This window comes from Barbatula barbatula, assembly GCF_947034865.1.
Source record: "Barbatula barbatula genome assembly, chromosome: 15".
NCBI lineage: Eukaryota > Metazoa > Chordata > Actinopteri > Cypriniformes > Nemacheilidae > Barbatula > Barbatula barbatula.
Genome location: NC_136778.1, coordinates 100187 through 115875, shown reverse-complemented (window position 1 = coordinate 115875; position 15689 = coordinate 100187). Strand labels below are relative to the sequence as shown.

General features: G+C 42.9%; 1 protein-coding gene across 3 annotated transcripts; it reads left to right on the top strand.

The window, feature by feature from the left end:
* Positions 1-3492: 3492 nt before the first annotated feature.
* mgab (MAX dimerization protein MGA b) lies at positions 3493-13820 on the top strand. Of its 3 annotated transcripts, none has more exons than XM_079474466.1 (21): positions 3493-3648; positions 4291-5079; positions 5160-5595; positions 5780-5882; positions 6059-6151; positions 6358-6468; positions 6543-6644; positions 6727-7253; positions 7988-8222; positions 8308-8489; positions 8612-8749; positions 8944-9001; positions 9079-9563; positions 9659-10169; positions 10279-11450; positions 11539-11606; positions 11682-11709; positions 11944-12159; positions 12246-12357; positions 12486-12551; positions 13165-13820. In XM_079474466.1, the coding sequence occupies exons 2-21, from the start codon at positions 4322-4324 to the stop codon at positions 13221-13223; spliced, it is 5460 nt and encodes a 1819-aa protein (XP_079330592.1). In that variant the 5' UTR covers positions 3493-3648; positions 4291-4321; the 3' UTR covers positions 13224-13820. The 3 variants fall into 3 exon arrangements, with proteins under 3 accessions (XP_079330592.1, XP_079330591.1, XP_079330593.1); XM_079474465.1 differs by having other exon boundaries at positions 3554-3696; XM_079474467.1 differs by having other exon boundaries at positions 3585-4213; positions 12489-12551; positions 13165-13770.
* Positions 13821-15689: the final 1869 nt, after the last annotated feature.

The following is a 15689-nucleotide window of genomic DNA, read 5'->3' as shown; positions in this document are numbered from 1 at the left end:
CAAGAGCAAACCATCGTAAACATTCACAATCACGATCTCCTCCAGATTCACTGCTGCCAGCGCCAGAAGAACCATTTCAAAAGTCTTGACACGTGTCAGTTTAAGGATGGACATAATCAAGATGGTGTTTCCCATGACACCTATGACAGAAACGATGATCCTCACGGCCACAAGATCCGTGACAATCCCCCCCATCATAAAGCCAAGATGATCCCAGGGTTTGATGATGCTCAGATGATCTTTTATACCACACGGTGGCTCGTGTTTCTGCTCCAGTGGATCTCCAGTGATGTCAGTACATTCACTTCATCTTGCTTAATTGGAGCTAAAGGAAAAGACGAGGAACCTGGAATCCTGTAATTGGTGCCTTGGAGCTTTGTTGTCCTTCACATTGGGATGAACAGAAACTCGCTTTTAATTTCTCAGAGGAGGTCGGCCTATTCTAACTTCATCACAGAGCTGTTGATTGACAAGAAATATTGTGTATTGGGTTCAGTCCAAAACCCTGAGATGCTTTCATTATTTTTAATTAAACGCATTTACCTGCGTCTCACACGCTTGTGTCATATAGGCTATATGTGATCTTATCCACAGATCATTCTGTTTTTATACTCAATTGTCATGCAGGGAAACAGAACATATTTGAGTTTACTTTATCTTATTCAGAATCATAAAGTGTTTAATTGACACTGAAGCTTCTGGTACATGTCTTTCCCTCTGACATTTCACATATATAAACTCATGTATATAAACTTATAACTTGTATATTCTAAACAAAAATTCTGGAGCTCTTCTGTCACACTGCACTTTCACCTTTGTGTGCTTAACTTTTATTTTTATTCTGTACTTTCGTTGCCTTTGTTGATTGTTACTTGTCTTGTAACCTTACTTGTGTACTGGAAGCTTCTGTAACCAAGACAAATTCCTCGTGTGTGTAAGCACACCTGGCAATAAAGCTTGTTCTGATTCTGATTCTGATGAAGAACCCTGCGTTCAGCAAACCAGCAGCTTGTATTATCTTCTCAAAAGGGCAGTAAATGGATTTCACGCTCATTCTTCTTCACAAGAACATGACTCCCAACTCAGTCTGGTCAACCAGATCTCTCACAACATTCAAAAAACTACTTCAAACTCATCTCTTCTGTGAATACTTGACAGGCAGATGAGACAACAAATGTCAACAGGTATTGTTCTGGCTTTTAAGGAAACTAGTAATTTGGAACTTATTGTATTATTACTCCTGTATCGCTTCATTGCTCCCTGAACTCACTTTGGATAAAGGCGTCAGCTAAATGACGAAGTTTAAATGTACACACAAATGTTGTTTATTTCTTCTCTTGCTTGAATCGTTCATATGTCAATTCTGTCATGAATGACTCCCCCTCTAGTTGTTCCAGACGTTAATGTCTTTGTTGGGTTGATGTTCTTTAATAATGTGAGTAACCAACAGTTCTGAAGAACCATTGACTGCCACAGTAGGAAAACTATTTTTTGTATTTTTTTGGTTCTGTTGAACACAAGAGAAGATATTTAGAGGAATGTAGGAAAACCAGCTGTTCTGGGGCACTTTTGACTAGCATCTATCTCTCTTTGTGTTCAACCGAACAAAGACATTTATACATGTTTGGAAGAATTAGAAGGAGAGTCATTCATGACAGAATTGACATGTGTGGGTGGAGTGTCCCTTTAAATGTTAAGTGTGCTCTCACTTGTAAGTGGCTTTGGGAAAAAGTGAAGCCTTTAAATTATCAAAATAGAGGGATGCAAATGTTATATTTAAAAGTTATAGAATTTGAATTAAAAGCTGAAATTCACAACTATCATTTTCTCTGCCTGCAGATCGCTAACGTCAACATTACATTTAGCAGACGCTTTTTTCCAAAGCGACACAGGTTTACACGCAGGTTTACACGCAGGTATACACGCAGGTATACACGCAGGTTTACACGCAGGTTTACACGCAGGTTTACACGCAGGTATACACGCAGGTATACACGCAGGTTTACACGCAGGTTTACACGCAGGTTTACACGCAGGTATACACGCAGGTTTACACGCAGGTATACACGCAGGTATACACGCAGGTTTACACGCAGGTTTACACGCAGGTTTACACGCAGGTTTACACGCAGGTTTACACGCAGGTATACACGCAGGTTTACACGCAGGTTTACACGCAGGTATACACGCAGGTTTACACGCAGGTTTACACGCAGGTATACACGCAGGTTTACACGCAGGTATACACGCAGGTATACACGCAGGTATACACGCAGGTTTACACGCAGGTTTACACGCAGGTATACACGCAGGTATACACGCAGGTTTACACGCAGGTATACACGCAGGTTTACACGCAGGTTTACACGCAGGTATACACGCAGGTTTACACGCAGGTATACACGCAGGTTTACACGCAGGTATACAAACCAGGTTTACACGCAGGTTTACACGCAGGTATACACGCAGGTTTACACGCAGGTTTACACGCAGGTATACACGCAGGTATACACGCAGGTATACACGCAGGTTTACACGCAGGTTTACACGCAGGTTTACACGCAGGTTTACACGCAGGTTTACACGCAGGTATACACGCAGGTATACACGCAGGTTTACACGCAGGTTTACACGCAGGTTTACACGCAGGTATACACGCAGGTTTACACGCAGGTATACACGCAGGTATACACGCAGGTTTACACGCAGGTTTACACGCAGGTTTACACGCAGGTTTACACGCAGGTATACACGCAGGTTTACACGCAGGTTTACACGCAGGTATACACGCAGGTTTACACGCAGGTTTACACGCAGGTATACACGCAGGTTTACACGCAGGTATACACGCAGGTATACACGCAGGTATACACGCAGGTTTACACGCAGGTTTACACGCAGGTATACACGCAGGTTTACACGCAGGTTTACACGCAGGTATACACGCAGGTTTACACGCAGGTTTACACGCAGGTATACACGCAGGTTTACACGCAGGTATACACGCAGGTTTACACGCAGGTTTACACGCAGGTTTACACGCAGGTATACACGCAGGTTTACACGCAGGTTTACACGCAGGTTTACACGCAGGTATACACGCAGGTTTACACGCAGGTTTACACGCAGGTTTACACGCAGGTTTACACGCAGGTTTACACGCAGGTTTACACGCAGGTTTACACGCAGGTATGTGCAATCCACTGGATCCAACACACAACCTTGAGCTGTTAACACAATGCTCTTACCACTGAGATACAGGAAAGCTGTAAACATGTCATCTAATGAGACGTTTCTATGCTAGACATTTAATTCAAACACTTCCTGAACAAACATACATTAGAGAAGGGATTTGACAAAACAGGGACAGACGTGATCACCGCATAAAGCAACATATCTAGAAACAAACATAAAGAAACAGACTGAAGTTACCTGAACTCTTCTGTCCAATGAGCGCGAGGGCGATGAGTCATCGATGCTTTAAACGGCGTCACGCCATTGGCCAGATCCGAGCAGCGCGGGGTCGTGACGTCACTCGCGCCGGCGGCGGACTGTTGCTTTGGGAGATTTCAGTTATGAAGCGCGCGACTGACGAAACTCTGATCCAGCAACAGTTAAAGACTTCGAGTCCATCACAGCGACACTGAGGCAAGTTACCGGCGGATCATGTGATCTTATAGGCTCTTGTATGTGCAGGTATGTTTGCGCGTGGAGAACATGCGTTAGTAAGGCTGTGTGTGGCGAGTCGAAACCCTCGCGCGCGGGCTCGTGCGGCAAACACCCGCCATTGATGAGCTCGTGCTTGTAGTCGACGCAGAGCGCGCTATCCATCGAAGTTTACTTCACAGTGTTTGTGTTGTAGTTCATTAAAACAGCGAATTACGTCACTTGTGTCTTGAAGGTGTTTGACGCTCCAGTGAATCCTAAAGCAACACTTTCCACAGATCTGGAGGAATCATTTCACGACGGTCGTTGTTCATCGTGTATGCACCGCACTGCTAAACATCAGCGTCGACCTCATTCAGCCCGTTAATTTGTTCAGCGACTCAAAAAGATTTCATTTCCCACTGATGACTGTTGTTGATATGAAGGGCATTAAAATCCTTTAACTCACAGCTAGCCTTGGACTATCACGGTCATGTGTAGCTTTAGATCAAACCGCTGAAATTGACCGTTAAGTTTCCTCAGAGAATCAAACCGACTGGAGCCGCCCGTGAGTTAAAGGGTTTTAATGCACAGAATCCAGTATTCAAACACACCACGGTATAAGGTTGTTTATTTGTTTTTCAGGATGCTGTAAACCGAAGTCTCGCGTCTGTTTATGAACGGCCAGATGGAGAAACATGTGGCTCCTTCAACTGTGAGGACACAGAGTAGTGATACATGGACAGTACGGCCCAGTGAACACGTGACACCCGGAGAAGAGCGTACGGTTGACGTGGTGCTGGAGAACGAGTCCGTCTGGAGTCGCTTTCACAGCGTGGGCACAGAGATGATCATAACAGAGCCGGGCAGACGCATGTTCCCCTGGTGTCGCTTTCGTCTCGCTGGTTTACACCCCAAACGCTGCTACTCTCTGCTCATGGACGTTGAACCTGCCGATGACTTCCGCCACAGATGGAACGGGGAGACGTGGGAAACGGACGGACCGGGTGAGCCTCGTGTTCCAGGTCAGCCGTGGTTTCACCCCGACTCTCCAGCCTCGGGTCAGCGCTGGATGGACGGCCCGGTGTCCTTCTATAAAGTCAAGTTAACTTATGACTCTGTGGATCAGGACAGTTGCGTGGCTCTGCGGCCCATGCACCGTTACCAGCCTCGCCTTTATATCCTTCCTCATCACCAGCGGGCCGTTTCATTGCAAGACCCGGAAATCCAGATGTTTTCCTTCACCAACACAGAGTTCTACGCCGTGACGAGCTTCCAGAATCCAAAGATAAAACAGCTTAAAATCAACTGCAATCCTTTTATGTTGGCCTTCAGAGAAGATGGTGAGAAGAGCCTCAGGCCCGCTGCGAGTGACAGATGTCAGTCACGGTCTGCTGTCAGTCACAGTCATGACGACGACTCTAAAGATCACGTGTATGTCTCTTTATTCTTAATGTAAACGCTGTGAGATGTTGTTTTTGGTATTTATGTTTGTTTCTCTATTCGTCTGTCAGTTCAACACACACTCGTGGTGAATCCCAGTTTGATGAAGAGCGAGTGTTGACAGACAGACAGAGATTCATGGGACGCTTCACAACAGAAGATTCAGAGGCGTCTGTACAGCCGCACGTGTCTTCTGATTCTTCTGAAGGTCATCGTCCGGTCAGCAGAACCTCAGGTGAGAATGTCTTCTCGGCCGTGATGACCTCCTCACTTCACAGACAGCAGAAATCTGTCGCCTTGACGTCTTCACGTCGCTCTGCTGTCTGTAACCCGCGCGGGGTCGGCTGTAGGTCCAGACGCTTGAGGAAAGCAAGGAAAGCCAAGTCTAAACGCTGGTCTAATGTCAAGTATGGGAAAGCCGCTGTTCATCTGCCCCCTGCAGACATGTCCACACAGCCCGACCTTGAGGACGTAGACGGTGTGCTATTTGTGTCTTTCGGTGTAAAGGTACGTTACACCACGTGAATACAAGATCTTACGACACATGATTTATTCTGTTCATCATCATTGACTACATTTACATGCAGTCTATTATCACACATGGTTCACTGGCAGATGTTTTTATCTAAAGTGACTCCAGACACACAGTGATTCAATCAACATTGAGACAATTCTTGGTTTTGTTTGATAGGAAGCTCTTGATGTTCATGTTGTAAATATGAGGAGGTCTGTGGAACCTTCATCATCTTCATCACTCACTCGCATCCAGACGGAGAACTCGCAGCGTGATAAAGGTTTGAGAGCATGTTTAATTAATGTCTTTAACATTGATCATGTATTCTACCTCTCCTAACCAACTATAGATTGACTAGTTCTGGTCATGAATACAGCCTTAGATGCTGGAATGGTGTTAAGAATGAAAGCCTAAATAAATACATTGATAATGTACACAGCTCATATGTGTGTGCAGAGAAGCAGAACATCTCACAGCAGCAGCTCATCTTAGTTCAACATCTTAAGAAACTGAAGAACAGACAGATCATTCATCCTGCACTTCAAGACGGTTCGTAAAAAACACAAATCCACACAGAGATGACGAATACCATTTTAATAATATAATAGAAATATTTCACATTGGCCTCAAGGATCCGGTGGTGGTGACACTATTACAGGAATATTATTGTCCTCTACAAGCTAAAAAAAAAAGATTGAGATTCAGGAATAAAAAAAAGACACACATCACTGTCCCGAACACTGTTTTCATTTCAGTTGGGTTGAAACTCAACCTTCTGGATCCTGCTGTACCTATAGACTTGCATTATCTTGGTGTGAGTTTACCCTCACCTGCTCTCAGCGTTGACCATCTGACAGCATCCTCTGGTGAGCAAAATCATTCCATAATAAACATCACCTGTTTTTCTTCAATGACAACAACTCCTCTTGTGTGCTTCTAGATGATCCGCTTGTATCACCGGCTGGAAAGACAGACGACCCCATCAAGATTAAAGGCTGGATGGAGAACCGTCACAACACAAGTGGACATAGCTCAATAGACAGTAAGAAACTTGTTGTCCGAAATGCATATTAATTTTTTTTCTCTCTTATAAATCTTAATTTTCAAATGCTTCCATTGGTCAGGCTCGATCAACCGTTCAGCATTTTTCTCAGATGAGTTGGACGAATATCTTGAAAGTGAAGCTCAGCAGATCTGTCAGCGGGCCGCTGTGTTTACCGCAAGCTCTCTGTCTTCTGTGGTCTACCAGCTGCCTGACAAAAGCAGCAGTTACGTCCGAACGTTAGACAGCGTTCTTCAGACGCGGGGCACAGCAGCAGCTCCTCCCACCGCTTCAACAGGCCATCGCAACCCGTCATGTGTGTTGCCTGCTTTTAAAATGACTCCAGCAAGAACCTCAGCGAAGACCACTGTGAAGAACACTCAACGTTCACCTCGAGAGCGTCATCACTCCACACACAGCAAACCTGAAGCAGAGGTCAAAACTGGAGGTCATCTGAGCCGTTCTTCCAGTATCATTGTGTCTACACCTGCTAGATATCAACTGAAGCTGCTGGAGCAGGAACAGGAAGCAGTTTATGATGGCAAGAGTCGCACGTTTGTCACTAAAGAGAGAGCCGAGTTTGCTCTGACTTCACTGGTCACTTCAGAAGTAAGTGCATAGAAAATATTTACAGCACCCCTTAAATGTTCATTTTTTTGTTCAACCTAGTTCAAAGCTGTTGTGCTTAAATGCTTGAAAGTGTACACAAATTATGTGAAAACACCATCTGGTGTTTTTGGCATCCCAGAATTCAAATCATCAATATGTTTCATATCGCTTTATCAGTTTTTATTGTTCTCAGTCTGAATGTGTGTTATATTGGGCTTCACTAAAATCTAAGGTTGGATATCGTTGGGTTTTTTCGATAATGGTGTCAATTTATTGATTTTAAATGCGTGCAGCAGTTTTATTTTGATTGCTTGCATTGTGTCATGTGCATGTCACTTTAATACTTGCCTTTTGCGGCGGTTGATTTTAAAGAAGGTGAATGCTGAGCTCGCAGAGATGGATGGAAACTCTTTCACCATGATCCTGACGTTCCTCCACGGGTCGTTCTGTAGGGCGCCTGTGAACCGTGCGGATCACAGATCATTCACGATCCGTTTAACATTATATTAGATGTGTTGGATTTGTATTATCTGAACTTTCCGTCTCGTTCACGTGAATGAGGGCAAATGTCTCAATCAATGGCTCAACAGCATTTAAGTGGCAACGAAATCAGAATTTTTATTCGGCCTAGTTTCACACGGGATGCCCCCCTTCTAAAATCATGCTGTCCAGTTCTGTTTCTCATCGAATCGCTTCAATGATCTGCTGGACTTACTATCTTCTTATCTCTTCAGAAATCTAAGAAGCCAGTGTCCAGTAAACATCGTGTTAGTCAAGATACTTGCGGTCATGACTTCTGTTGGCTGGGTTGTGTCTGTGAGAGCCTGAACAGAAAGATCAGAGGACCCACACACTGCGGACGACTTCAGTGCATGTTCGGCTGTGACTGCTTCAAGCACAAAGTTTTTCTCATCCGTCCACCAGAAAGAAGCCAAACACACGTCAGGAAGATGCCGCTTATGGCTTTCCGTAAGTCTCTGGCGTCTCTGGGACTGGACCAACATGGTTTCACACTAGTCTCAAATCTAAAACCCTTCCCTATTTGTGTCAACAGCTGTTGATCCACAATTAAACCACAGGCCTTATCGTGCGACCATCATCACCCGCCTGTGGACCAGAAGATCTGATGACCGCGACACAGAGCTCATCTTTACACCTACAGCAGTCACCTCTAATCCTCCTGCGCTTCAAAAAAACACCTGTTCGCGTGTCTATGTTCCACGGCCCAATCCTGTGGTAAGAATCTCACTTTTAGAATCACATCAGCACGTGTGCATGCATTGAATGACACTGAAAACACATTTCTTTAGATTTGCTTTCATGGTTTATCTCCTCTGATGATCTCTTGTTGTTCGCAGGTGCAGGAAATGGAAAAAGATCCAGTTTACAGGTACTTAGAAAGCAAGATGACATGCGCTCGTGTACGAGAATACAACAGTAATCCACCACCGCAGATCTACATAATACCTGTCAAGAAAAAAAGATGTGATAAGGAGGTATGTTAATACACAAACTCTTCGACCTTCCCACATGTCATCTATAGCAGCTCCTGCAGAGTTTAGCTCTGACACGCATCCCTGTAATTAATCCTGAAGATCTTTATCAGATGGATCAGGTGTGTTTAACAGAGCTAAACTCTATAGGACTTGCTGTGTTTCTCTATTTAACCGTGTTTGTGTTCTCACTGAAGACCAGTGAAGTCTCTCAATCGTCTCCTGCTCGCACACATCTGTCGTCTACGAGTCCAGGTCAGTTTCACACAGTTTGATTCTTCTCTAATTATCTTCTGTGTCTTGATCTCATGATTTCTTCCGTGTCGTTTCAGACAAGAAAGCTGTAGCATCAGAAGAGCCGGAGGCCACTAAAGTTCTGGAAATCATTTCTGAATGTAACTGGGAGGCCCAGCGGACCCTGGTGCTTAAAGAAGTATTTCGTTGCGTCGATATGAACCTCCTGTCATCCTCTCTTTTTATCGACATCTTCAAAGTGGATCTTCTCTCAACAACTCTTAAAAAAGATGACGGGCACTGCACATTGAGCTACAAGTTCTGCATTTCCCTCCGTGAGAAAGCGAGACGGACTGATCAGCCACCAAATAAAGCAAACAAACAGGAAATGTTAACCGAACAAATTCATGTGAACACGTCTGATTGCGAAGGCCACGAATCAAGTTGCAATGATGAAACTCATTCTAGAAGTGTTGACAACGAGACAATGAGCCTGAAGGGTTTTCCTCTTCTGTCTCGTGTTATTCCGGCCGGCTGTCTAAAGGCCAGTGTTTGGAGGTCTGCGCGTCCTCGTCCAGTTCAGGTAAATTATTTTAGTTTGAGTGGTCAGGCAGCTGTCTTTCCAGCAAAATCATGATCAATATTTCACACATCACAGAATTTATTCCTTTATTTCAGGTCAACGGTAAAACATACCTCAAGGCAAATTTGTTACTAGGTCAAATTGGATCATTGCATCCGGCCAATCGGCTAGCTGCGTACGTTACTGGCAGGATGAAGCCAATGTGTCGGAGTAATTTCCCTGGCAAATTAATTCAAAAAACACTTCCAGAGAGAACGCCTGCCAAGGACACCCATCCTCCAGTGATCCCCGGAGCTCCCCACGAGACCATATATTCACCCCTAAATGTTTCTAATCATGTCTTCATCCCAAACCTTTCTTCAACGCCTAATTATATTACATCATCTAACCCCAGACTGACCCTGCCAAACTCCATACTTCCACCCAAACACACAAACACCAGTAAACCCGATATTGTTCTCCCAGCTTCTGCTCTTCCACCGGGTCAGAGTGTGGTGCTGCACCCGGTCTCAGGTGTGAGCGGAGCAAACATCTGTCAGTTCAATGGCCAAATAATTCAACTGTTTCCTCTTCCTGCAGTGTTACCCATTCATACGCAAACCAAAGGTCAGTATCATCACATGCTCATTCCAATGATTTCAAACCGGGTTTGATGCGGAGGGTACACTCAGATTTATATCTTGTAATCAAAAACTTCTCACCCTTTTTACTGTAGAAAACGCTCATCAAAAAGCACAAACAGCAAGTGTTCAACCCTCTCGGATGATCCAAACCACTGCGATGCCTCAAAAAGCAACAGCTTTTCCTAAACACAATCCCTTCATTGCTCCCAAGATCCTTTTTCTGCCCAGAACCACAGGCTTCACTAGTGGCACTACAGCCCAAGGTTCTCAAGGCGGTTTGCCTGGTAAGACAGGAACATTTTCTTTCCGGATATGCCCACCTGCTGAAGAGCAGACAGATGCAGGAGAAAGTTCTTCCACAGTAGTACTGCCTGGAGGATATCGCTTAATGAAACTGCCCCTGGAAGATCACTCCTGTGAGAACAGTCCATCTGCTGTCATACCCTCAGCATCGCATCTGATGAAGGAACGCATAGCACAACACACCCAACATTCAAACGGAGATGCTGAAAGTGATTCGTTCGCTGAGGCTAATGCTAAACAGAAGGATCAGATCATCCCCACCACGCACTTGAACGCAGTGAGCTTCAGCCATGTAGACGTCACTAGTAAAGATCCAATGACACATAAATCCTCAGTTCACATTAAAACAGAACCAGATGACATTCCTACACACCCGCCCTTCACCTCTGATGCGCCTGAAGATGGTCCTGAACATTTCATCAAAACTGAGCCATATGACTCCACACCAACAGACTCTTCCTACACACGCTGTCGTCTTAAACAAGAGCCGTTGAGTTCGAGCAGCCCTCAACCTGTTGATAACACCGAGAACACCGAAGAGAGCAATGATGCTAAAAAAGATTTTGTTGTCATCAAAATAGAGACTTTGGATGAAACGTCAGAAACCAACCAGTTCTCCCATCACACCAGTGAAAACACCACAAACCCAGTGAACGACTCGCCGGAAACACAACTCAAGATCCAACCGACTGACAGTATTTGTCCAGTTGTCAAAACGGATGCAGTGTTCAAACAGCCCGTCAATGTCCTGAAGAGCTGTCTCAAATCATCGCTCAACAACACTCAACAACACACAGAAGTTAAGAAGTGCAGCTGGCCATTCAGACTCATGCAGAAAGCCATGGACTCATGTGAAGACGACACTGATGAACAAAGAGACCTTTGTGAATTAAGTTCAAGCATCGATGAATCGGATGACATCATCGAGTGCTTCACTGAAGACTGGAGCACAGAGGAGAGTGTAAGTCATCATCATCTTCATCACATGTGTGTCTGAACCTCTTCTTATCATTATTCTACAACCCAAACTCATATTTATTTATTCCTAGTCTAGTGAAGATGATATTATCATCGACACATTTGATATGAACGCTGAAAAGATGAACAAGAGCAGAAGGTAACATGTTTCAAACATCTAAATCATCAGTTTCACATCCGCTGTCAGATATACTAAAGCTATTTCTCTTCACAGAAAATCAAAGGAAGCAGGAAGGCACAGAGTAAGTTACTGTGGGACTGTTGTTGTTCATTATCATCCGGTTAATGCTGCGTTTCATTGGATAATACCGTTTAAACATGGAGGTCATTGTTCTTGACTGTGAAACTGACAGACAATGAGTTTGTTTTCACCGGTCTCACAGTAGATGAGAACAACATTCTCTTTTTTATCTAGTGAGGTCAGTTTAGATCTTCATCGTGTCTTTTGTTCACTAGAAACAATTGTTCTTTTGCAGTTGAGCGATGAACAGGGTGGATTTCAGGAGGGACAGACTCAGTATGATGTAGTGGAACACGTGTCTCATCTGTGTGTTTATAAGCGAGCGTGGCATCTCAATCGCTCCGCGAGGAAACGGAGACGACGTGCGGAATTACCACAGTGCTTTGATTCCTTGAAGAGGATTCTGAACGTGGAAGATCACGACACGAGCGTTCAAGATGTTCTCCTTCGGGTACGTCACACAGAGTTTTTATCGTGTTTGTGATGAGCTCTTTGGGCTATAAATGGGAAAAGTAAATGTGGATTCTTTCCTTTCAGGCGTGTGATATGATTGGAGCTCTTGAGCACCGCAGCAGATCTCTAATGAAGAAGAAGAAATCTTTGATGCAGAAACACTCCCGTTACATTTCACTCATCTCACAGCTCTCTGGTAAACAACCCAAATGCGTTTCCTCTGTTCAGATTCTCATGCAACACTAAGAGTAAAATACAGTATGTGCATGTTCACAGTCTTAGTGCTGAGTGAATTTAGTTGGGTAGTTTTGTCTTTTTAATCAGCAGGAACGCTGAGACAACACGCTGGGCAGACAAGCACAGCAGAAACATCTTCACTCAAGCATTCAGGTTAGTGGATTGTTGTTTCTCAACACCACCGTTTTTACATATGTCACTATGTTCTTCCCTCAACTTAGACGAGTTGATACATATCTGTCCCGTTAATGGCTCTAGCACACGGCGCCACTATGTTAGCATAAAGCTTTGCACCATTCATTCCTTAGGATCCAAACAGGGATCAAATTAGAAACCACTAAACACTTCAATGTTTCTCCTATTTAAAGACAGTTACATGAGTAGTTACACGAGTAAGTATGGTGACACAAAATAAAACGTGGCGATTTTCTAAGCGGATAAAAGATGATAACTATAATGTATGGCAGAAGAGCACTTCGACCTCGGTGCAGTAATATCATCACTCCTGAAAACTCCCCCGCTCCCTCTCACTTCCGTCAATACAACCAGCGTGACTTTTCAATAGTGATTATATTACTGAGCCGAGGTCAAAGTGCTCTTCCGCTATACATTGTGTGCTAAGCTAAACGCTAACATAGTGGCGCTAGAGCGATTACAGATATATTAGTGACGTGTAAAAACTGTGGTGTTTCCTTTCAGTATATTTTTGCCTTAGGGGAATTAAATCAGATGTTGACTTTATGATCTTGCCTGTTTGTTGTCTCAGTGGGAAAAAGACCCTCAGGATTGCCCAACATAGTGCTGCAGTCGTTCAGCAAGATTTAAGGTGTGTGTGTGGTGACCCGACTCTTCAGAACTCTGCATGGACTTCTTCTGACATTCCAACACAGAGATGCAGAAATATCTCCTCCATGAGGAACTGTGTTTCTACACGAGGATCTTCCAGTCTTTATAAAACTCATATAATGAAATGAAAATCATACAGATTATCACCGAGGGGAGATTATGTGAGGTGGTGTTAATATCACTCTCATCTGAATCACAGCAAACCCTGTTGCTTTCTGTCCTTATAATACAGGTCAAAAGTTTACAACAATATTACTTTCACAAAGATTGTACATGTTAATGTATTGAAATGACCTCATAAGTCCCACATTGGGGCAGTATTGTAATAGATTCTCGTTTAAAAGTAAACATTATATATAAACTAAACCTTGCACAATCTATGGAATTTATTCTACAGATGTATTTTTCATTTAAAGTTATGTCAGTGGCATGGACCTGAATTTGGTAAGGATTTTTTTGTGTCTTCTGGTGTCTGAACAGTGGCTTTAGTTGCTGTTGAAACGTTAAATTAAACTCAGTGTGTTTCAATGTTTTGTTTTTATTGTCCTGCTTTTGCACATGTCGCAACATTTCTTTACATTCAGCAGACACTTTTATCCAAAGCGACTTACAGAGAAGATAAAGTAACAATAAGTTCTTATTAAGTTCGTGCTTGCTTATTACGGTCCGTCTGATCTAAAGTAAGCTGTCGTTTTATCAACGGTTGCTATACGAATTCATCACAAGATTCTGGACTTTTGATTCGTTCGTGAATCTACGAGACAGGTATAACTGCAGCCTGGAGCAATGGGCGTGCCAAAAGGTTTCTGATTGGTGAAAGGAGTTTTACTGTATTGGCCAATCAGCGTTAAACGTTTTATCCACACTCCAGTCCAGCAGGCGGCGGTAAAGCGCTTATCAGTTGGTTTGCAAACCGTGCCAAACTTTAAGAGGAAAAAAGCCACTACAGTGTGTGGTAAGTAATTTCCTTTAGCCAAAGAAGATGGCGGCGGTAAGATATGGTGCAATTCATCATATGTTTATCTATGATTTATATAACGTAATTATGTATCGTTGACTGGAAATCTGTCAGTCCAGAAGTGAGAAAAGAATACAGATTGGAGTTTGAGCTCACCAGGTGCGCTTGCTGTGACAAGATCTACAAAAACACCTTTGGATACAGTGGCAATGGAATGAAGGGGGTCTTCAAAGCATTCTATTCAGAGAAAGAGTTTGCTGGGTTCTGTTCAATGGACTGCTACTTAAAAATGAGTGACTGAATGTTTCTGTTTACTTAAATTGGAAAAAAAATTTGTGAATAAAGCTGTGTCTGTTTCCTAAATTGGTTGTCATTTAGCAGAAAGATACTAAACACTTGACTAATTTCTCAATTCTGTGGTGTTTTTATTAACTAGTTATCTATAAAGCAAAACATTGTTTTCAGGGTAAGGTATAACAATAGGTTTTGTTTGTTAAAATTAATGTATTAATTAACGTTAACTATGAGCAATGGATTTGTTACAGTATTTGTTTTAAGCTTTGTTAGTATTAGTTAATAAAAATACAGCTGCTCATAGTTTGTTCACTTCAAAGTGCTTTAATGTTAACGAATACAACTTTTAAATTACTTCTATCTAAAAACAGATAGTGTGACTGTGTTAAGAGGCTTTTGTACCCTAAAAATAGTTGCTATTTGTTTTTGATTGCTACATTTAGTATTAAGTTTTGTAAACTTTTTTTTAATCGTAAAAGACTACAATATGTAAAAATGAGAATATACTATGAAATGTTGAAACAAAATAATAGTAATGAAAGTGAGAAAAAAGATCAAAGGAAGTATATATAATTTATATTTACTGCTTACAGTTTTTGCAAACTTTAAGCTAAACTTGCCGTGGTGATGACGTCAGTAACCCGCGCCATGCAGGTAGTTTTCGCAAAACCTTTTGGCACGCCCATACTGTTCGGCGAGACCAATGAGAAACCTTTTGGCACGCCCCTACATTTCGGCACGCCCATTGCTCCAGTTACCCCTACTTGGAATCTACACCAGTGTGCGGGGATATTACCACGCCTCTAAACATAAACCGAACCGTGATTGGTTGCTTTGTACCTGTCAGTCATATGGCCTTAAGCGCGACAAGTCTCCTATAAAGTGCACTAAATCAGGTGTTAATCTTGTTTACAGTTATTTTCGACTTTTTGAGAATAAACTGATGAAACGAATGTTTTATATATATGTATATTCGTGGGTTTGTAATAACATAATTCAAGATGTAGAACATATACGCATTGAGGTGATGCAACTGGTCGTTATTTGCCTCTTGTTTTAATCAAACGTAGACACGATTAACGTTAATCCAGGTAACGAATAAACAAAACGTTCACACGAATAAATAATTCGTGGCCACGATATATATAAAAAATGTCGTGTGACAGGTACGGGATCCGGACACTATTACATTT

Coding starts and splice junctions, on each gene's coding strand:
- mgab (XM_079474466.1), top strand. CDS start 4,322: ATGAACGGCCAGATGGAGAAACATGTGGCTCCTTCAACTGTGAGGACA. Junction 8,490..8,611: donor TTCCACGGCCCAATCCTGTG/GTAAGAATCTCA, acceptor TGTTGTTCGCAG/GTGCAGGAAATGGAAAAAGA. Junction 11,710..11,943: donor AGGAAGCAGGAAGGCACAGA/GTAAGTTACTGT, acceptor GTTCTTTTGCAG/TTGAGCGATGAACAGGGTGG.